The 23,488-nt window shown below is 32.4% G+C and overlaps 3 protein-coding genes across 3 annotated transcripts; 1 reads left to right on the forward strand and 2 right to left on the reverse strand.

Annotated features, from left to right (window-relative positions):
* Positions 1 to 567: 567 nt before the first annotated feature.
* Positions 568 to 1,249, reverse strand: LOC119616520. Its single transcript, XM_037972917.1, has 2 exons — positions 883 to 1,249; positions 568 to 761 (listed from the first exon to the last, which is right to left on the reverse strand). The coding sequence occupies exons 1-2, from the start codon at positions 1,182 to 1,184 to the stop codon at positions 755 to 757; spliced, it is 309 nt and encodes a 102-aa protein (XP_037828845.1). The 5' UTR covers positions 1,185 to 1,249; the 3' UTR covers positions 568 to 754.
* Positions 1,250 to 5,789: 4,540 nt separating this feature from the next.
* LOC119616509 (U1 small nuclear ribonucleoprotein 70 kDa) lies at positions 5,790 to 8,989 on the forward strand. The gene is made up of 2 exons (XM_037972898.1): positions 5,790 to 5,977; positions 6,054 to 8,989. Exon 2 carries the CDS (start codon positions 6,145 to 6,147, stop codon positions 7,432 to 7,434), a length of 1,290 nt encoding a protein of 429 aa, XP_037828826.1. The 5' UTR covers positions 5,790 to 5,977; positions 6,054 to 6,144; the 3' UTR covers positions 7,435 to 8,989.
* A 7,270-nt stretch (positions 8,990 to 16,259) lies between these two features.
* LOC119616514 (oxygen-dependent coproporphyrinogen-III oxidase) lies at positions 16,260 to 18,113 on the reverse strand. Its single transcript, XM_037972910.1, has one exon. It carries the CDS (start codon positions 17,917 to 17,919, stop codon positions 16,729 to 16,731), a length of 1,191 nt encoding a protein of 396 aa, XP_037828838.1. The 5' UTR covers positions 17,920 to 18,113; the 3' UTR covers positions 16,260 to 16,728.
* Positions 18,114 to 23,488: the final 5,375 nt, after the last annotated feature.

Raw genomic sequence — 23,488 nt, forward strand, 5'->3', positions numbered from 1 at the left:
TCAAAGCAGTTACCAAAGGATCATAGCTATCAGGAAGACTTACAAATAGCTGCGACACCAAGTCGCACTCAGCTATTTCCGCTCCAACCGGTTGCAATTATCTTACTAGACTGTCAAATTCAAGTAGTCTTTCATTTTTCTATTATCCGATAATTTTAATCTGGTTAGTAGCTTTCGTATAATTGTTTGACATGTAGATGATTTCACTGCAAACACATCCTTCAATGCGTTCCACATAGCTTTTGATGTAGACTTATCACGTACATAGTCCTAATAAACGTCGGATATATTTTGTGATTTGAGCTTTAGTCGCGTTTTCGGGTAGACTTGATTCAACTGCTTCTAACACATCTAGTGCATCCAAATACATTTAGTATTTGTTACCTGTTCGTTTTACGATAGTTCTCAAACTTATATTAAAACAAGTTCGTTTATATAGAAACTATTATTTATTATATCAAATCTTAAGTGCTGAATTACAAAGTTAATATTTTACCAACCGGTCACAGCAAAAGCCAAAAGGAAATAGAAAGATTCATACACATGTCAAAGTGCATGCCATTGCAATTTTCTGCATTCCGTTTATTTTGCATCACTCCCCTCGCTGGGAAAAGGTCATCTAAATCTTACTGGAAGTTTTATTCTTCTACCGCTGGATGACTTAGGAATATCTTCAGAAGTGTTGGTGTTTAGTAAGGTAGATGCTTCTGTGTAGTTGCTGCGATACATCGGAGAAGGCGATAGATGTAGATTGTTAGTTTCTGAAACCGGAAGAAAACAAGGTTTTAAACGATCGATAATATTTGTTTTTCGACCACGCATTAATACTGTAAAATACTTCGTACGCTTTAAAACTGAAAACTGAGGATTCAAATTGCCTACCTCTGTCGGACGTGATTCGCAACTCCAAATCTGGATATCCAATGGGTCACCAGTGCTTTTGCTACAGTCTCCGCAGCCATGTCAGGAATAGCTTCGGGCCAACGTGTAAATCGGTCGATGACAGTTAGGCAGTAACGTTGTCCTTCGCACAATGGAAATGGGCCGACGAGGTCGATATTAATGTGAGCAAAACGTCCATGAGGTGGCTCGTACATGACCGGTGTTGACGAATTGTGTCGTTGTATTTTTGATCGTTTACATGCCAAACAAGTTTTGACGACATTAGAAATTTCTTTTCTCATCCCTGGCCAGGATGATATAAACTGTGTATAGCGCTTAAAATTTGGTGACGGAAATCTCTAGGAACATAGGGTCGAATACCAGATGTCGACGTATCACAGACAATTTGTTCATCACATTGTAAAATATATAATTGTTTTAATACTAGCGAATTTGATGACATACCTTGCTGCTAAACTAGCGTAGTTGATAGCTTGATGAACAGACTGTATCCTGGATAATGCATCAGCTGTTACCTTTTCCTTTCCAGGGGTGTGGCGTATATCAGTAGTAAATTGGCTGATGAAATCTAGTTGCCTTAATCTGCGTGGCGACGCCTTCTTCATCTTTTGATTGAAGGCGAATATAAAGGGTCGATGGTCAGTAATGATATGGGAAGAACGTCCTTTTTTGCATATCGGAAGTGGCAGAAAGTCTGATAGATGGCAGTCAACTCTCTGTCGTATGTTCAATATTTCTGCTGCGTCTCTGTGAACTTTTTATAATAGAAAGCTAACGGTTGTAATCTATTACACATCTTTTGATGTAGAGCTCCTCCTATGGCAGTGTCAGATGCGTCAACGTAAATGACTAATTCCGCACCGGGCATTGGGTGAGCTAATAACGTAGCGTTGGATAATTTTGCAACGCTTGAATGCGGTTTCCGTTTCTGTGGTCCATATCAATGCTGTTGTATCTTTCTTTTTATTTCCGATTATCATGTGTTGTAACCCCGTGTCTATATTAGACAAATATTTATCACGATACTTGACAAAACGTCGGCAGAAAAATTGTCAGTTTTTTGTTTATGTTAATGCATAGGGGTAACAAAATGCTGATTTTATCACGACAACTCACAGATAATTTTATTGAAATGATATATTTTATAAAAACAATTACAATTAAATGCAAATTTTGTAAATAAACACTAATTTCATTAAAACTAAAAATCAATTTTAATTGCACAAGAACAAAATTCTAAACAAATTTTACAATAAAATGACGTTTGTTATCAAGACAACGTTGTCTAAACAATTGTTTAGACAACACTGTCATAACGACGTTATAACGCTAATAAATACAGTCTGTACCTGCTAATTTTTTTATCATGTTTAGCATGATGTCAACCCCGACAAGATGTCAACAAAAAAAAAATAATTTCAGACTTACCAAATTCGCATTTCGTAACATTAATAGCCAGGCAATTGTCATGAAGGCGTTGAAATACTGGACGAAGATCGCGATGATGTTGTTCGAACGTAGTAGATGCTACAAATATGTCATCAATATACAGGAATACAAAATTCATTAATTAGTCGCCGGAACGTCTGCGCAGGGTTACGTAAGCCGAAGGTCATAAATTTGAACTCAAAAAATCCAAACGGATTGGATATAGCTGTCTTCGGACCATTATCTCATTTTTGAAAAAATGTTCATGCCTTGTAAATTGTTAGTAAAATCAGTTAAATATGGTAAGGGGTATCGGTTGGGCAAGGTTTGAGCGTTAAGGGCACGTTAGTCCCCACACGGCCTCCACGTCCCATCACTTTTTTTAACCAGATGCAATGGGCTACTCCAATTACTTTTTGAGGGCCATTTATTGTAATTTTGTTATTGTTTATTTGTAAATTTTTTATACTTTCAATTTTATTTTAAAAATATTTGTATATTTATTTTTGAATTGGTAGGACTCACCCTAATATGAACTCTGTTTGTATCAGAGACTGAAAATAACTGGGCCACATAACCAAAGTGATTGAATTGTGATTTTTTTTTTTTTTAATAAATCACTCAGAATAACAGTTATAAAATGATTTTTACTTAAATGGTTTAGTATAACCTTTATTACTTTTGTTTTGTTACTTACTGCCGGTCCACACTAGGAAACTTTTTTTGGGAAACTTTTGATTTTGCGTGAGAGAGAAAGAGAAAGAATATCATTCATCTCTCTCGCGGTACGGAGTTTCTCGTACTCGGAAACTTGTTTTGTTTTGTTATTCTTCTCATTCGTACAACAACAAATCAATGCAATTAATACATAGTTTCTGAAACAAAAGTTTCTATGTGTGGACATTAAGGAAACTTCAAAAGAGAATTATGAAAAAGTTTCTCAACAAAAGTTTCCTAGTGTGGACCAGGTCTTACATACATATGTTTTTGGCTAAGCACTTGGTTTTTGTATTCCTTTTTTCTCTTGCTTATATGAGAGTGGGAGAGTATATTGTTGTTGTTTGCTATGATTTCTGAAGATAGTATATGTGTATGTGTGTCCTAATCGTGTATTTACATTTGCGATTTATTGTTTTGCTTTTAAAAATAAAAATCATAAGCAGACCTTTTAAAAAATGTTTACAAAATAAAAATCAATTGTAGCGAGTTGTTTAGTTTTTCTTTTCGGTTTCTCTCAGTGATAAACCGCAAAAACACAATTATAAATGGTGATCACAGCAATTAACCTTATAAAAACAAAGTGGACCCGTTATTTCCAGTCTCTGGTTTGTATTGTTAAAAAACATGTGAAATGTTTCTTAATTGTAAGAAATAATACAGATTCTGGTAATTTCAAGTGATATTTTATATAAAAGTTTATTAACAGGTCTTAAACTCTTAGATATCATTTGCTGTCCAATATTCATTATCTTTAAGGTGATATTTCATAATTTAAAAACATTTTTCATTCATTAAAATTGTTTCTCAAACTATTTTACAAAAAAAAAAAAAAAAGAGTATCAAACCTGATTCTGAAATATTTTGATGAAAAAGGTGATTATCTTATTAAAGTCGATAATTTTATAACTTTTTCTATTTATTGATCAAAATTGCTACTCATGTTTTCTACGATTGGCCTTAAATTAAAAACGGACGAAGAATTATTGGTATTTGATTAATATTTTTTTCATTGTGGGAAATTTTGAAAATGTAATTTTTATTTGATAACTAGCTATACCCAGTGTACTTTGCTACCCTAAAAGGAATATGTATAAATGAAAATCCCACTTAACGATTTTTTTTCTAACTACAATAGTTTTCCAGATTTATAATATGTTACATATGAGAGATGTCAAGCAAATTATTGCAAGTTCGCCAGTTTCTATCTATCGCCAATTTTTATCCATCTATAAAAAATTTGAATCATATAAGAGTTTCCAAGATGCACGAAATTTTTTATTTAATTCATATGTATATGTTGTGCCAAGCCACCCATTTAAAGTCCTCCCGTTATGCTCTAAATGTTCACATGAATTTCAAAGTTCTTCATTTAAAATTTGAAGATTCTAGCTCTATACGAATTTTTCTATTTAATTCATATGGAGGCTTCAAGACCCCCCAGATTAAAGTCCGCTTTTTTTCCTCCAAAATGTTCAGATGAATATTTAAGTTCTTTGTGCAAAATTTGAAGAATTTATTTCCATTAGTTTTCCAGATAAACGAATTTTTGTCTTTAATTTATATGGAAGGTGCCACGCTCCCTAATACTAGTCCGCCTACTTTTTGTCTAAATAATTATATTGACACTAAAGTTGCTCCGACAAAATTTGAAGATTCTAACTGTTATATTATCTAAAATATACGGATTTTATATTTTCTTAATATGGGCGTGGCTCCTCGCCCACTTGGAATTCCAAAATAAACAGTAGCCTATTACCTATTCCAGACATACATGAATACGCTGTGAAAATTTTAATAAAATCGGTTCAGCCGTTTAGTAGTCTATGACGTTCAAACATACAAACAAACACACATTAATTTTTATATATATAGATACTTTAATGGTAGTTCTACTAGGTAGTTTGTAGAATTGCCAGCATTAACACAATATATGCAATGACTTGGTAGCACTTTTTACCTATGCCACTTTTGTAATAGATTAACATCAGGCACAAGAGACCCGCTCCGATTCGACTTTAATTCGGCTAAGCCTAGCCGCCGAACAAAATGTCAAAGCCGCCGCCGAAATTTTTTTTTTTCATTTTTTGGTAATTTTTCATTCTCTAGCTGGAAATTAATAATAAAGGTACTTTTCGGTACTTTTTCGTTCTACATATGTACCTTTTTAAGTTTTCTTTAAAATTAAATGTATAAACATGATATTAAGCATGTAGAGACCGGAGTTTTCTATTAAATTGAACTTATTGGTACTTTATCGTAATTTGACTAGTACTTTTTTGAGTATTCCATTAAATTGAACCTAGAAACATAAAATTAAGCACGCAAAGCCCGGAGTAAATGAGAATCTATAAAAGGGGACTTTTTGGTTCTTCAGAGACATGAAATTAATCATGTAGAGCCCGGATTAAGTGAGAACCTATAAATATTTACTTTTTGGTACTTCTCCTGGTACTTTTTGAGTTTTCTATAAAGTTGAACCTAGAAACAAGAAATTAACCATGTGTTGCCTGGAGTAAATTAGGATCTATATTCAAGTTGAATGTTTTCATCGAAAAGGTGACTTTTCATTTCGATATAAAAACAAAACAAATTATAATTTGAACATTAGTGGCATTTAATAATAATAAACAAATTTATACTTTTAGTATTAAACGTATTTGAAAACTTAGCCGGCTTACTGTCGATTTTAAGCCGCCGCCGATATTTTTAGTCTCAGACGCCGCCGTTTATATTTGCCGGCGCAGGGCTCTGTCAGGCAGCCATTTCTGTTTTTCCTTCGCTTGTATTATAAGAAAATTATTTTTATACACTTGTAAATCGAAATATATTATAATTTAATTGAGTTAGAAAAACTGTAATAGGTGAAAGTTATAGAAATAATTCTATAAATTATAAAATAATTGTGTTTGCGTTTTGCAATGAAGAGGTAAGACGAGAAAATTAATGAAAATTTATTAGCTATCCATTAACCTAAAAATTAAACAACAAAAAACATTACTCAGGTTTGTATAAATTTTGTGCGAGGAAAAAAGGATTCATATTTTCAAAGGACGTTTTCATCAACCAACAATTAATCAATAAAAGAAACCGAAAATGACACAATACCTACCGCCAAATTTATTGGCACTTTTTGCCGCACGGGACCCCATACCGTTTATGCCGCCCGTAGATAAGTTGCCGCATGAAAAGAAATCTCGAGGTTACTTGGGTGTTGGCAATTTCCTCAATGACTTTGAAGATCCAAAGGATACACCGGCACCCAAGAAGATGGAGACACGACAAGAACGTCTAGAAAGGCGGAGACGTGAAAAAGCTGAACAGGTAGCGTATAAGCTAGAACGTGAAATAGCACTTTGGGATCCTCAAGAAATTAAAAATGCAACGGAAGACCCCTTTCGCACCTTGTTTGTGGCTCGTGTCAATTACGATACATCCGAGTCCAAGTTGAGAAGAGAATTTGAAATTTATGGTCCTATAAAGAAAATCGTAATGATTACTGATCCGGAGACTGGTAAACCCAAGGGTTATGCTTTCATTGAGTATGAACATGAACGAGACATGCATGCTGCTTACAAACATGCTGATGGCAAAAAGATTGATGGTAAACGAGTGTTAGTTGATGTGGAAAGAGCTAGAACTGTTAAAGGCTGGTTACCAAGGCGTCTAGGTGGTGGTTTGGGTGGCACTCGTCGTGGTGGCAACGACGTTAATATTAAACATTCGGGTCGTGAAGATAACGAACGGGAGCGTGAACGTTATCGCTTGGAACGTGAGAGAGAAGACCGCGAGAATGCTCGTGTCATGGAGAGAGGAGGGGCAAGATTTGGTGAAAGTGTTCGTCGTCGATCACGATCTAGAGATCGTGTACGTGAAAGAGAACGTGAACGCCCCCGCCGTTCACGCAGTAGATCTCGTGAACGCAGAAAGCGTCGCGGCAGTCGTGACCGCGAATATGATGACTACGAAAGACGTGATCGACGTGAAAAAGATCGCGAACGTGATCGTGAGCGCGATCGTAAAAAGAAACGTTCCAAGTCACGCGAAAGAGATTCATCGCGTGAACGTCGCGAAAGGAAGCGTGAACGTCGTGATAAAGAACGTGAACGTGATCGTCGTGATAGCAAGGAGCGTAAGCCAGACTTCCGTGAAATGGATATTATAAAGATTAAGGAAGAGCCCATAGACGATGGATATCCCACATATCCAATGTACCCATCAGCCTCTATAAAGCGTGAAACTGACGACGAGCAAGAGGAAAAATTTCGACCACCACACGACATGTTCAGTGTGCCACCACCACCCATACCAGGTCGTAGTGGAGTAAGTGGTTCTAATGAAAATGGTCAAAATACTGGCGACAGCCAACAATCATGGTGGCATTAAAACATATTGTTAGTCCTGTAAGGCTTGAATTTCTCTATTTGAATATTATTTATTACAGTAACATCAAAAACAACAAAAACACCAACAAAAGCAAATTGAAATTGTTTGTTACATTTATAATAAAAATGTGCTAAATTATAAACAATTTATAAAACAAAGAATGTACGAACGCAATGTTTTATAAAACTTTGTTCAATTTTAAAATTCATTATGGCAAAGACACTATTAGTCCTAAATTAAATATATAATTATGTAACTAAATACATTAATTTCAATTTGCTTCTATCAATTCGGTAAAAATAAATTTTCATAGATTAGTTTTTAAACAAGACAAAAAATGAAATTTGAAAAAATTTTTAATTATTGTTTGTGTAGTAGATGATATTAAATCAGGGTCCATAACAGTTCTGACACTTTTATAAAAGCTATGTATTTTTCTTTTACTCGTAAAAGAGTTAAAATTATAAATTTGTCTAATGATAATGATGTTCTTTTCCCAAAAAGTACATTTTTAATAAGTATGCGTATTTTACTTTAAAATAACATTTGAATAAAGTACTTATTTTAAGAAAGAAGCATTAATAGAAAACTAATTATTTCTGATGAAACAAAATAGGATTTGCATTCTTCAAATATAACTAACTAATCGGACCCTATTATTATGGCTCATCATTAGCACTCTAATCAAAAGATAATTTGATAATTTGGTTAATATCATCTTATCATTATTACTAAAATTGCGTTTCAAATTTCATTTTGTTGTCATATTTCCCCACAAAAAATAAGCTTTTAATTTTAGACATTTTCAATAATTGTACTTTTAACTTTTTACTTTTCTCTTGTTTTAATATTCCTTATAATTCCTAACATTAAATACACCCTAAAAAGAGTTTTTGGTGATTTTTTAAAAGCTTATTTTACCGAGAAAAAAAACCTTATTATAAAACAAACAAAAAATAGATTATAACAAATGTAAGAAACTTAAATATTAAGTAATGAAACCACATTGTGTGTGAGTGTGATCAAAAACAAAAAGTAAGTAAAAAAGAAATATAAGAAAATAAACCTCGTCGTATGTGTATGTTTAATGTATGTTATAATATGTGGTATTTAGTTTTCCCTCTCAGGTAAGGGAGGGGGTCAACGTTCGATTCAATTCAATATGGTCTTACGTTAATAACTCAATTTTAAATTCGACGAAATCGTCTCCAATCTATAGGACAATGCTCTGATCGGTGTTTATTATTGTTGTTGCCGGTCCCATGGTGGTACGTACGTGGGTAGATTATTTCATTCAATATTTTCTATTTTTTACTTATTAATTTTTAGTTAGAACTTTTTGCCCAACAATAACTAATCTCTGTTGTAAAGAATATTTAGTAATATCCAATTTTTTCTTTCTTTTTACAGTTTAAATTTAAAAGTACAATATTTATGAAAAATATTTTTTTTCTAAAATTTCGTTCATTTGTTAAACTGATCTCTGGGGAATAATATGAAACAGTAAGTCACTCGATACTTCAAAAAGTTTCGTGTTGAGTCAGACCAACGGCCATGATAGCAATATTAAAAAAAAATTATGGTAACATGTGCATTTTAAGAATATTTACAATTTGAAATAGAATATTCTAATTTTGATATTGTGATTTAAATTGTTTTAATTTTATGTTTCTTAAATAATATTCAATAGTTATCAGCCCATTTCAAATTGTAAAATATTCTATAGGAATTATTTTTGTTTTTTTGTTTTGACAATCATCAGAAATTGTTGCGTTTAAAGGTAAATTGTTTGTTGTTGAAAAATTGACTAACACAATTTCCTATTCTAGGGGCAACCCACCCAATACAAATCTAAAGTAATAATGGTATAGACAGATGGTTGGTTGTTCTCACTTGTGGAAAAGCAGATTACTAAGCATTAAAAATGTCCTCCATACCCATCACTTCCGCTCTACGTGCGTGTATTATGTAAGTGAAATTAATTTGAGGTTTTTCTAAAATATTACTAAAATGTAAAGATCCAGACTGAATATTGATCATTTAAAACTTATTTGCGAACATAAGTCGAATTCTATTTCTAAAATAGAAAATAGGTAAATCGTAAAAAGGTAATAATTGTGTAAATGCAAGGGTAAGCATTTTGTTACATTTCTTTTATTTTCAATGCATACAATATTTGTGTTTTAAAAACTTCCCAAATACGGATTTGTGTATATGAATTTGCAAAATAAGTTGGTAAACAAAATCATTTCATAACTACACAAAGTTATACAACAAAAATTCTGACGCTCTTCACAGTACCAAGGTTTTATTATGGGCGAGTTATTGACACAAAAAGGTTTGTTTTAATTTCTATTAATCAAGTATGGTAAGATTTCGTGTCTTATTTGAGACCCTTAAAACAAAGCAAAAATTGGCATACATATCTTTGGTAAGGTTTTTTTTCAATTTCACTAAAAAAACAATTCTCAAATTTCAAACCTTTGTTAAAAACGATCAACTCTTGAATAAAATATTGTTTTTTAAATAATATAATATACCAAACTCGTTATTATTTATCTTACGATATTAGTTAAAGGTAATATAACGAACGTGAGCGAGATAAAATAACAAAACTTTATACTGCAACAACATTGTATCGCAAATTTTTGGTAATGTATATTTATATGCTTAGTAAAAGTATTGATTTGCTTATTTCCCATTCCTAAAATAAGGTATAGATCCCCAGTTAGAATCAATTAATAATAAGGCAAGTAGCTTAAAACCCACCACTAAATATATTCGAACCCACTATTACATTTTTTAGCTTACAGATTAATGAGCTTAGAAAGAGTACTAATAACTTATTTCCAATTCTTCAAATAAGGCATAGATCGCCTGTTAGAATCTGTTAGTAATAAAGCAAGTACCTTGAAATGTATTGGAGCGCATTATTGCATTTCTTAGGTTACTTTTTTAGGAACTTATTTAGACTGTTCGAATCAGCTCTAGTAAGACCAAAGCGGATAGGCCACTCGAAAATACCGTACGATGTAGGTCTAACAGTAATTGAAGGAAGTACAAAAGGTTATTCTGACTATTTGGTTACGACCTTAGACTTCGCAGTAACACCTTTAATACTGATTCCTAGTAGGGATGGGTGGATTGGGTCCGAATTACTGTTTGAGGGACGTGCAGTCGTTACTGATGGATCCAAGATGGAATCTGGTACAGGGACCGGAGTTTATCTGGTTGATGATAACATAAGAGTGTCCCGGACGAATGTACCATATTCTTGGCGATCTGGAAAGCCATGGATATCATTAAGACACACATTACTAGGGGGTCGGTAGTAATGATTTATGTTGATAGTCAGGCAGAACTTAAAGCTCTACAATGTTACATTCTAGCTTGGTAATTAGCTGCAAAAGGGACCTGGAATCATTAGTCTGGTTATACACAGTGAGGCTGTGTTGGGTACCGGAACATTGTGATATTCAGGGAAACGAGATTTTGTTAAACCCCCTATCTGTTATTACTATAGACTAAGCTCTGAAAAAATTAAAAACTACCAACCGGTCCTGGCACAGTAGGCTGGATTCTAGGGTTTCTAGGGCACCATGGCCGAAATTAAACCAAAAAGCAACCAGGATTGGACAGAAAGAGTATAAGGACCTTAGTAGTGGTAATAACTGGTCACTGCGCAATTGGGGCCTTTAAGAGTAAATGGGTCGGTAACATGCAGGATTTTTTTAGGTTGTGTGCAGCTGTCCCAGAGTACAGAGTTTGATGAACTGGGAGATGTAGCACGATGTGACTTAGGCGACATGTTAGATTTCATCTTGTTTATTCGGGTAACGGACAATGGAGATTTCCCTTCCATTCCCACTCTCTTTTTGTAATCCTTTATGGGGGGAAATTCTTACTCTTCTCACTTTTTTCTTATTCGTATTGCGGAAGATACCCCCTTTCGGGAGAGATTGTGCGGCCAGGGCGATACTCCCAGGCAATACGAATGCAATACTCCTAGAAGACAAAAAAGAGATATTGCTAGATAATCACATAGGAGAGAAAATTAAGATATCTTCTGATATTCTTCTGAACGATAAATATAAGATATCGCTAGATTATATTTATGGAGAAATATTAAAATATCTTTTAATTTACAATTTTAAAAATGAATTTTATTATTAATTAATTAATTGCACAATTACATTAATAATGCTGCAATGCTTTTCCGTTGAAAATTCTCACCCTTCCAAAAGATATTCCTCACAGAATATGTTTTTGTTTCTTGAATAAAGACATGGTTATATAATTGTTAAAATGTATACTTACTCTACTATAGAGATGAGCGATATTTTCCTAAACCTAAACCTACTTGCAATATCGATCTATTGAATTTTTACCTTCTAAAATTCATTGAACCAAGTACGTATTAAAACATAGTATGTATACAATTCGAAATTTTTTTCATATAGTAAACTTCTCTGACTCTGATGTCACCAATTTTATTTTGATCAGTAATATTTATGTATGTATATACTTAATATAAGATCCAATAAAATACGTTGTTATTGTAAAAAATTTGGTTTTAAGCAAAATAATCGAAAAAATATTAATATTGTTTTGCTTTATAAGAGAAAACCGTGATCACAGTCACTGTTTTAAAGAACAGTGATTTACAAATCACGTTCATTTAGAACGACGTTCTTTAGAAGTCACTGGATCGCTCATCTCTACTCTACTATCAGTGTGACCAGGTCTCAAAAAATGTTGCGGCTAAATCCCATCCAAAATAATGCTAGAAAAAATGCTAAAATTTTATAAGTGTTTTTATGAACAATTCATATTAATTTCTAACTGAAATTCATTGTAATTTATAACAAGTAAGAAAGTATATTCTGCCGTGGTTGACCATATGAGTATAAAATTTGATTTATTTTTCGTAATAAAGCATTTATGTTGAATTGAACCTTGGTTCCGATATATTTAAACTAATTTTCTGAGAAAGGCTTTATACATTTGTATATGTATGGGGGCTAGGTAAAATAAAGGACGGACTTTAACCATTTTTAAAAGGTTTTGTCATTGGATCAAAAAGCATACGTACTTATTGTTTTGAAAATTTCAACCTCTACCAGACGGTCAGACTTACATGGCTTAATCGATTCAGAAAATGATTCTTAACCGATTAGTATACTCAAACGTAGTATAGTGGAGTAGGGTAAAAAATTAAGTTCCGTTTAGCAATATGTAATGTCTCTAACTTTAAAATATTTCTGAATGCAAAAATTACATTAAAACTCTATTAATTACACTAGTTGCTCATGGTATAAAACCTATATGTGTTTTCGGAAGGAAAAGTATAATATTTCTAGTTTTACTTTTTTTATATAAACAATTTTATTTGTCTTTCTCAAAACACTTTATAAATGGTTTTCATGTCACAAAAATATTGAAAATTCCGTTGAAATAATTTTAAATCTCGGTGAATAGATGTCAGGTTTATAACTCATACTTCCAAGATTTTTTCGGAAAAATATGTATGAGAATGTATGAAATGAATTGAGAGATACATATATTCAAATCCGTAAGTTTGTAATTCTGGAATAAATTGTCAATAATATTTTCGAAATTTATGTGTTTAAAAAAAAAAAAAAAAAAAAACGTGACAACAAAATTACAAAAAATTTAGTAAAAATAAAAAGAACAGAAAGTAGGATGAGAAAGTCTTAATTATATATTATTGATTTTTTTCAATACTTATTTTCAATAAATTAACAAAAACTCCTGAAGGATGATAAAAATTAAAACCTCTTTATTTCGTATAGGAAAAAATAAAATTTGTTAATTAACCGTTATATACAGCCTTTTCCAAAATTATATGTTTCATTCCATGAGCAAACAAAAAGTATTAGTTTGTAATACGCTATTTTGTAAAAAAATTGTAAAAATATATGAAATCTCTTGAATTATTTCTATCACCTCGAATTTAAAAAAGCATTGGGTTCCAGAAAAATATTTTAGAATACAACATTTTAAAGTATTCACTTGTATTGGCGTATTTTTAAGTTATTTATCTTCATGAATCTTTTTGCATTATTTTGAATTACAGTGTAAATTATTACATTTCTCATATTTCTTGTTGCTTGTGTTTGGGTAGACATTTAATTCTGATTTTTTCCGGTTAAACCTATTTCCAATATAAATCTTTTTTGAAAAATTTGTCTTTTTTTGTTTATATACTAAAATTGCAAAAAAAAGCTAAAAATGCTAAAAATATTTTATAAAAACGCTAAATAAAATGCCAAATGCTAAATTAAAATTTTACAGCTAAATCAAAATAAAAAATGCTAAATCTAGCTGCAAAAATGCCAAAATGGTCACACTGTCTACTATATCAGAAACTTATTGCTTAGAAGGAAAACCCCATAGAGAAAAAATTATAACAATTTGGTAACAAAAAATATCTTTTGTTTATCGCCGAAATTTCGTTTAAATGATCAAATTTTAATATCAAACAAATATTGTTTTGATGATTTTCTTGCAAATGACAAAATGCAGATACATATTGCTATTATATCTTCTATGGAAGATAAGGGTCATTAAGTCCATTTTAATATCTTACTAAGTAAGAGAAGGAAAAAACCAAATTGACTGACTGCTTAATAAATTTTAAAATATAATGGGTAGCTTTACTCTGAATGAATTTTAATGCCATTCAAAATGAGTTATTAAATGCGTAATACCTTTAATGCGTTTTTAAATAAATATAGTGCATCAATGAAAATTCGCTTGAGAATCATCGAATGTTCATTGGTTAGAAGCACTCATTTAAAGGCTTAACTATTTTTCGAAATACGAACCCATGCTCGCCAATGACACGCTAAAGTTAAAATCATGAATGTTTCACCTAAATATGAACCAGTTCATTATCAGTTGAACACAAGCATTTTTTGCACTTTTTTTACTGGGTAATTATGAGTTAAAATGCCGAAATCGGAGGGTCCGGTTGTATGGGGGCTAGTTGAAATAATGGCAAATTTCAATAAAATTGTAGGTTTTTTTATATTCTAATCGTATTTAAACAATTGATTTATGAAATATCTACTATGTAAAATATCTAGTAGGTATCTTTACCTCTTAGTAAGTTGACATGTATTTCAAATCAGTACCTATGGATTAAAATTACCAAATATTTTTACACCAAGGGTAACTATGCACTGATAGATACCTATTTGTTGAAATTACGAACATTAATTGTGCCGATTTTTATGGAGATACGAGTATATATAATACCCTCACCACTATAGTGGTGCAGTATAAAATGTGTTTGCTGGAGACATACATAGGAGTAGTTAACTATATCGACTGATTAATTTACAATATCATTAGCAATAATTTGAAAAAAATTCCAATTATTTTTGTTTTTATTAGTATTACTTTTTTTAAATGATAATGCTTTTTTATGAAACGCTTTCGTTATAATGAATTATAATTACTATAGTAATTAAAAAAAATAAATGTTTATACCTATTAAATTATTTTAAAACATTTTAATTTCAAAATTGGGAAAAAACAGAAATTGACCTTAAAATAAACTAAAATAATATTTTATAAATACCAATAATTTTGAGTTTATTTCAACAGCTTTAATAATTTTTGAACATTACTTCGAATATTCCACCAAATTATTGGCCCCTATTCTGCATTTCAATTCGAATCGAAGTTTTTAATTCGAATCGAAATTTGGCAACTTTGGTATTCTGCATTTCGATTCGACTTTCCGCCACATAAACAACAACTTACAAAAACGTAGGTACGATCATAACGCAGAATACAGACATTCGTAAAGCATTGAAACGAAATGGAATTGTTTCTTCTTCTTACGATTCAGGTTTTTGTTGGAATACCTTTTTTCGATCGTTGTGTAACTGAATGTGTAAACGTAATCGAAATGCAGAATAGGGGTGAGTAATTTTCAGTTCTTAGATGATGGATTATAAGAAATCTTATGCAATATAGCATAATTTCGATATTGTAATGTGTTTTCGGTACAAAAGTTAATTCGATAATTTGGCATCAATAATACCTAAAGGACTTATATACAAAAACATTTAAATATTAACGGTAAAAAGTCCAATTTATCCATTTTTATATACGCCATTGTCAACTATTATAAAAAATGATAGGTTTCACAAACAATTTATTTATTTACTACAAATAAATCGCGTTCATAGAAACACAATTTTCAATTTCAATAGTTCTTTTTTGCTCCTGTAAAATTTTACAAATGTTAGATAGGGCCGTTTGCGTTTTATGTGAGCACATGTATCTTGATTTCATTTAAATTGGTACTTAAAATATGTAAAAGGTTTTTTGGATGTGTTAAGATGTCGTTCGTTTATTTTTTGAAGAATCACCTACACAATTCGCAGATTTTCCTTTATTTTTGCATGTACTCCAAAATCACTTCCGTTTCAAGACATATTAATCCTTATAATTAATATATCTTGACGTACAATATATCTTCATTTCACTCGTTAAGTAGGCAACAAGGTTACGAACTCTTTGAATGGAACAGAATTACAAAATTATTTTTAATGTAATTGCCCATATGTAGAGGCTGAGACTGATGACATATGTATGTAATAATGACCTAAAACAACATTAATAAATGATGAGCAAATTAAAGCTTAACGAGAATGATAGAAATTAACATGAACAGTGATGCAATATAATAAGTAGTACACATTTTGAAAACCAAACTATTTTATTATCGTTAAGACCACTATATTTGTGGACTTAACGAACTTATTCAGAAAATTTTAAAGACTTAAAAATCATTTTAATAAAATTATGTATTTTTATTAACAAACGAATACTCCAATTGAGGGAGTAATTTTAATTAACAATATGTATGTACAATGTTACACTGTGTTACTATATAAAAATAATAAAAAACTACATTCGACCCGAAATTTAGTGAGCTGTATAATAATATAACAGTTATATCATGGCAAACTTTATAAGTTTGGTTGAATATATTGCTCTATACGTTGCGATGTTCAAAGGCGAACATGCATTGTTGGCATACGAACTCTACTATGTTTACAAACTCTACTATGTTTACAAACATCACTAAATGACATGAGAAATGTCTCGTATGTATATGTATGTATATAAATTTTAAACTTATGCAAATAAACAGCACTTAACCAATATAAATATTAATTCCTTTGTATAACAATTATGGGCAGCATTCAATGATCCAGTAGTTTCAATTCATATCCATTTTCAGTCGGAACAACTTTAGGCAGCAATGGCAGTAGCATCAGATTTAATCCAATCTCTAGGATTCTTTAAAACATCCATTAATTTACTTTCGTTTGAATTTTCAGAGGGTGTATGCATATATTCCCATCGAGCTGTTAATGGCAGCGACATTAAGATACTTTCATACCGAGCTCCGGGTGTATAAAGACCGAATTTTGTACCGCGATCATAGATCAAATTGAATTCCACATAACGACCACGGCGCAACAATTGCCACTGACGTTCTCTTTCGCCATATTCATCATTTTTGTGGCGGCGTACAATTGGTAGGTAAGATGGTATTACCGCTTCAGCACAATCCGTGACAAATTTGAAAGCTTCTGTCGGGCTCGGTGTATCAATATCATCGAAGAAAATACCACCAACACCTCTGCTTTCATTTCGGTGAGTTATGCGGAAATAGTCATCACACCATTTCTTAAATTTGGGATAATATTCTGTGTCACTTTGATCGCAAGCACCTTTTAGAGTCTTGTGGAAGTGGACAACATCAGATTCATCTAAGTAGTATGGAGTTAAATCAGTACCACCACCAAACCACCATTGTTTTGAACCATCATTATTGATGACCTCAAAGTAGCGATAGTTAAAATGTATTGTAGGGACCATCGGATTACGTGGATGTATAACAGCACTTACTCCAGCTGCAAAAAATGGTAATGAAGATCCCTCGCTTAAGTTTTTACCACGGCTACGCATCTGCTGCACTGCCTGTGGTGGTAAATTGCCCTTTACCACCGATATATTTACTCCAGCCTTTTCAAAAACTTCTCCGTCCTGAAGAACACAGGTGATACCGCCTCCTCCTTCTTTGCGCAGCCATCTATCAACTTTAAACTTTTGACCCGCATATTCTTCTGCCTCCAAAGCTTTACAGAAATCCGCCTGAATCTTCATAATCATTAGTTCCATTTTAGTTTTCATATCATCTTCGTTATTTAATAAATCTTCTGCATTAGTTATTGGCTCTGCCATATACACTGAGGTATTTAATTTACGACGTCGACCGCTTTCCATTTGTGCGACTGATATGGTTACAAAAGTTGTAAGACCGGTGCCGATAAGAAAACCTCGTACATTACGTTTATTTGTCCTACGTGCGAATTGGTACGTACTCAATGAACCCAAGTTTTTCAACGCATGACGAATATGATTTGCAAACGACATAATGGTAAATACGTTTTAATTCTTTTATTGAGTTTTTCTCTAAATTACAATTTCCGATAATTTAGTTTATATTTTATTTTATTATTTTCGCAGATTTCACTTTCGATCCAAAGTTCTTTTAAAAAAGCATAGATTTTATGTGCAACCGGTGTCCACAGTAGAGCCCTGCGCCGACAAATGTTAACGGCGGCGTGGGCTGACACCAAAAATGTCGGTGGCGGCTTAAAATCGACTGTAAGACGGCTAAGTTGTCAGTTATTTTTAAATTTTCAATGATTTTAAATAAAACGGAATCCGAGATTAAAAAGTGGGATTGTCTACCAGATTGTCTATTTAATTATTTCTTTCGTTCAACTCTCAACTCATTTTCACGAGAACTATTTTTATTTCAATTCTTCATTTTTATACCCTTCACCTTCGTGAGAATTTATTAAACTACATCGAAAGCTTTAGGAATTAAGTGTAGGAATTAAATTAATTGGGGAATGAATTATTTTAGAGCTTTGATATACATATAAGTATATAAACTTTAATGTATATGTAATAAAATCATAACATACATTTGTTTTTATTTTTTTCGGACATTATTAACAAAAGATGTATTAATTTACAGGTGAAATCAATAAGGCAGCTGACCATTTTGTTTTATATTTTCTAACAGTTAAAGTATGTTTATTTATTTTTATTTGTTTTAAACTCATTTTGTTAGAAACAAAAAATCAAAAATGTGTGTTTTTATAATTCGCCGACATTTTATGCAAAAAATAGTAACAAAAAATGTTAAAACCGGCTAAATACGGATGAAGTTCATAGTATAAATACTATACGAATTCATCAAATAAGCCGAGGACTTTGTTTTTTCTCACAGACAACACTGGTAAATCTGGTATGAACAGAGTAAACCCTGAACATACCTGGACAAGTAAGGAAAATTTAATGGTAGCCCTTGTATAAGATACCTTAGACCTGGTCCACACTAGAAATCTTTTGTTGAGAAACTTTTTCTTAATTCTCTTTTGAAGTTTCTTTAATGTCCACACATAGAAACTTTTGTTTGAGAAACTACGTATTAATTGCATTGATTTGTTGTTGTACGAAGGAGAAGAATAACTGCCGGCCCACACTAGGAAACTTTTTTTGGGAAACTCTTGATTTTGCGTGAGAGAAAGAGAAAGAATATCATTCATCTCTTTCGCGGTACGGAGTTTCTCGTACTCGGAAACTTGTTTATTCTATCCCCCATATAAGGTCCCCTTCAGAAAATGACTGCAACGCTCATTAATGGTTTAAAAATAGCGATGAAATTCGACACAAATAAATTTAATACGAACCAAATTTTATGAGGATCGACCCCTAATTAACCCTACCCCCCTATATAAAGTCCCCTTCAGAAAATTACTTTAACGCTTATAACTGGCCTAAATATACGAGTATATAGATGAAATTCGACATAAGTAAGTTTCATTTGAGTCAAACGAGGTTTAATAGTGGGTATATAAGATTCGGCATAGCCGAATATAACACTCTTACTTGTTTTTTTTTTTTTCATTATAGTTTGGAGACTTACTTCTGCTGGAATTTCAGTTGCTTCAACTGGTGGTATAATTTTTTGTTTTTCTAATTTAATAGAATGTAAAGATAGTAAGCAATTCTCATGTATACTTTTAATTGTTTTTAGCAAAACTGTATATTTTTGCTCAAATAAATCCAAGTCTAAGTAGAGGGATAGAGCTTTTGCGGGTATTATCTTTGGTTTAGTGGTAGTCTTTAATTGCCTTTTCATTTTTTGGACAGTTCATCAATAGAATAATTTTTCATCAGTTTATTTACATTATTCGTGTTATAAAATTACCAATTTAATTACCCATGCCTTATATTTCTTTTTAAAATATGCTCGGGGGAGTTTTCCCGCTCGGGAGAGTTTTCCCGTTTTTCCTACCGAGCGCGTCCCAGGGTGGCGGATAGGGGGTGGTGATGGATCATCTGTCCTCCCCCAGTTTTAGTTGAAATCAAGCTGAGGGTGGGCATATTGTCCACCACCTGGGAATATAGGGGTGAAAGAGAAGGATGTACTCGGAGAGAGCTCTAAGCTACCTCAGCCTTTAAATATAGGTGAGGGTTCCGACTCTGAATCCTCAGAAGATAATAACAACACCATTATAGCAAATCCCAAAAAGGATGAAGTAGGGCAAATGGTGAAACAGGTGAGTGATAGCATAGCTAAACTACCTATTACTAAGAAATGACTATCTGGAACACAGAGGAGGATGCTGAAAAAGATGCTTCGGGAAATCATAGTTAGTCAATCCAACGACACTCCAAAGGAAAAATCGGACTCTCTCACAAAATCTGAGGTAAAGAGGATCAGGTCTCCCGAAGAGTTAACAACTGAGAATAAACCTAAGAAGAAAAAGAGCTCCCCGTCTTCTAATACATAGTCGAAGCCAAGCTATACTTCACTCAAAGGAACCTTAAGTCAGAATCCTGAGAGTAAGGGTGACAACGCCAATATAGATATCCCGAAGACGACCACGTCGGCGAAATCAACCTCGAAGGTAAGGGTATCTCAAAAGAAACTCCGAAAAGCGAGGAAAGATAGGCTTGACAGTGGAAAAGAGCCGCCATCTTACGCCAAAGTTGCCAATAGAAGACACCGGGACGATCTCTGTTATGCTGTTTACGATGCCGGTAATCCGACAGGCAAAATTCCAATAGACCAACAGAGTAAGGTAGAAGATCTGGTGAACAATAAGATAGTGGACCACGTAATCGCTTCAAAGGGCCAACAACCAATAGAGAGCGTGAGCTGCGAGTTCAGAATGGGCGTGATGTTGATGAGGTTGACATCTCACCAATGTGTGAGCACCCTAAAGAACTTGGTGGAAAGTATCCCTCCTCCCTGGGACGTCGCTAAGCTGGGACTGACAAAGAAGAGCGAGCTTCCGGTGCTCTTAAAGTCCACTGTCTACATAAAAGGATGGGGCAGTAAACTGGCTAATGAACGTATACTGGAAATTCTTGGTGGTCAAAATGCTGAGCTGGCCGTGGAAAAATGGGACGTCTTTTACAGGAAAGAAGAACCTGAGGGAACTTTATTTGTAATAGGTATCGACCAGAAATCTATGGCTAGTCTTGCCAAGAACAAAGGTAGGGCTTACTTCGCCTCTAAAACTGTCATATTCAAAATTGGGAAGGTGCCGATTGGAAGGGCTGTTACAACAAGCCTCGAAAAGGACACTAAAATACCTAAGACCACAGCACACAGTGGTATAGGAAAAAAAAGAGGAAAATAATTCGGTAACTTCTAAACGGTTAATCCGATTTTGATGAAATTTGGTATGCACAAATAGGTGTTGTCGAGTTTAGGTTTTGAATTTGGACCTTATAGGCCAACCAGGGGCCCGGCGGGGGGTCCTCAAATTAGGACACCTCGGCTATGTTAAATTTTTAAAACGATCCTATTTCTTCATTTGAGTTCCGATTTAAAAAAAAATTTCGTATATGGGGCATTTCACGTCAAGTGAACCAACTCTTGAAATCGATGTCTTCCGATCGCGATGAAATTTGCACCATAGTTAGTTCTATTGGATAGTAATTCAGACACAATTTTTCAACAAGATCGCTCGTGAACTTTCTAAGTTAGAGGCGGTCAAAATTTGACATTTTGGCCATGCAGGTGTTTTTTCTCATCCATGTAACTTATTGCCTATTGTTCTTAGCGAAATGTGTCCCAAATAGTTTAGATAGCTATTTATGCAATCTTTCGAAAAATAAAAATTAAAAAAATTTAATAAAATATTTTTGATTTTTTTTTTTTTAAATCAAAAACATTTTTGACTTTTTTTTCAAAATGGGCCCTTTTTATTTTTTTTAGAAAGCTTAAGTCTTTTCCTAAGCGACCTATATGGTCGCTTAGTGGGATGCGAGTGGGATATCTATCAAAAAAAATATTTTGTAACTCAAGATTTAAAATTTTTGAATTTTTTTGTAAAATCAAAAACTTTGTTGACTTTTTTTAAAAAAATGGACCCATTTTTTATTTTTTTTTTTTTGCTCAGAAGAAAGCTTATGTGTTTTCCTTTAACACCCTTTTTGTCGCTTAGTGGGATGCGAGTGGGATATCTATAAAAAAAAATGTTTTGTAACTCAAGACATACAATTTTTTACTTTTTTTTGAAAAATCAAAAACTTTTTTGACTTTTTTTCCAAAATGGACTCTTTTTTTATTATTTTTTTTTTCTCAAAAGAAAGCTTAGGTCTTTTCCTTTAAAACCTTTTTGGTCGCTTAGTGGGATGCGAGTGGGATATCTATAAAAAAATATTTTGTAACTCAAGATTTAAAATTTTTGAATTTTTTTGCAAAATCAAAAACTTTGTTGACTTTTTTTAAAAAAATGGACCCATTTTTTAATTTTTTTTTGCTCAGAAGAAAGCTTATGTGTTTTTCTTTAACACCCTTTTTGTCGCTTAGTGGGATGCGAGTGGGATATCTATAAAAAAAATGTTTTGTAACTCAAGACAACAATTTTTTACTTTTTTTTTGAAAAATCAAAAACTTTTTTGACTTTTTTTTCCAAAATGGACTCTTTTTTTTATTAATTTTTTTTCTCAAAAGAAAGCTTAGGTCTTTTCCTTTAAAACCTTTTTGGTCGCTTAGTGGGATGCGAGTGGGATATCTATCAAAATAAATGTTTTGTAACTCAAGACAAATGTTTTTAAAGGTATTTTCAGACTACAATACTGAGTATTAACACATTTCAAAATTAAAATATTATAGAATTTGATCGGTATGTCAAAAAATCTTTAGGGAAAATACATAAAGTTTTCAGACATACAGACAAAATATTTTAACTTTTGTGAAAAAATTGTATATCTTAAAAATTTTAAAAATAAAATCCTTTAATAAACTAAATGGATAAAATAGTACAAGCATGTGGTTTAGCGGTAGCTATTGCAATGTTAACTGAATATAAAAAAAATAAATGCAAAATAATAAAGAGACATAGAAAAATATGGGTTCGGCAATGGCTACTTCGGCGATACTCTGGGAGAGATCTTTCCCATACTGCAATTAAGGAGTCGCAATTAGAAGACCCCAATAGTTTTTTAAATTTTTGTAGACTAACAAAAACTAATTTTGAAGTGTTGTTAGGCCTTGTTGGTCCTCTAATTAGTAAGCAAAATACAAAAATGAGAGAATCTATATCTGCAACTACAAGGTAAGATTTCAAATATAATAAATGCATATGCTTAATAATTAAATATTTGCACTCTTAGGCTTCTAATAACTCTCCGCTATTTGGCAACAGGAAACACATATACAGATTTATCATATGGATTTCGAGTTTCAATTCCTTCTATTTCTCAACTTGTACCAGATACTTTGAATGCTATAATTAAGGTTTTAGCAAAAGACTATCTTGAAGTAAGATTTTAATAAAATAATCCACCACCTTTAACCTTGTGAAAATTTTAAATTGCTCATTAGTTAAAAATGGAGAAATATATGTATAGTTTCTACAAATACTTTAGTAATTGCTTATTTATAATTAAGGGGTGTACTACACAG

Source organism: Lucilia sericata, unplaced genomic scaffold (genome assembly GCF_015586225.1).
Source record: "Lucilia sericata isolate MDLA Ls3-8-SP2 unplaced genomic scaffold, ASM1558622v1 Contig000077F_arrow, whole genome shotgun sequence".
NCBI classification, from domain to species: Eukaryota; Metazoa; Arthropoda; class Insecta; order Diptera; family Calliphoridae; genus Lucilia; species Lucilia sericata.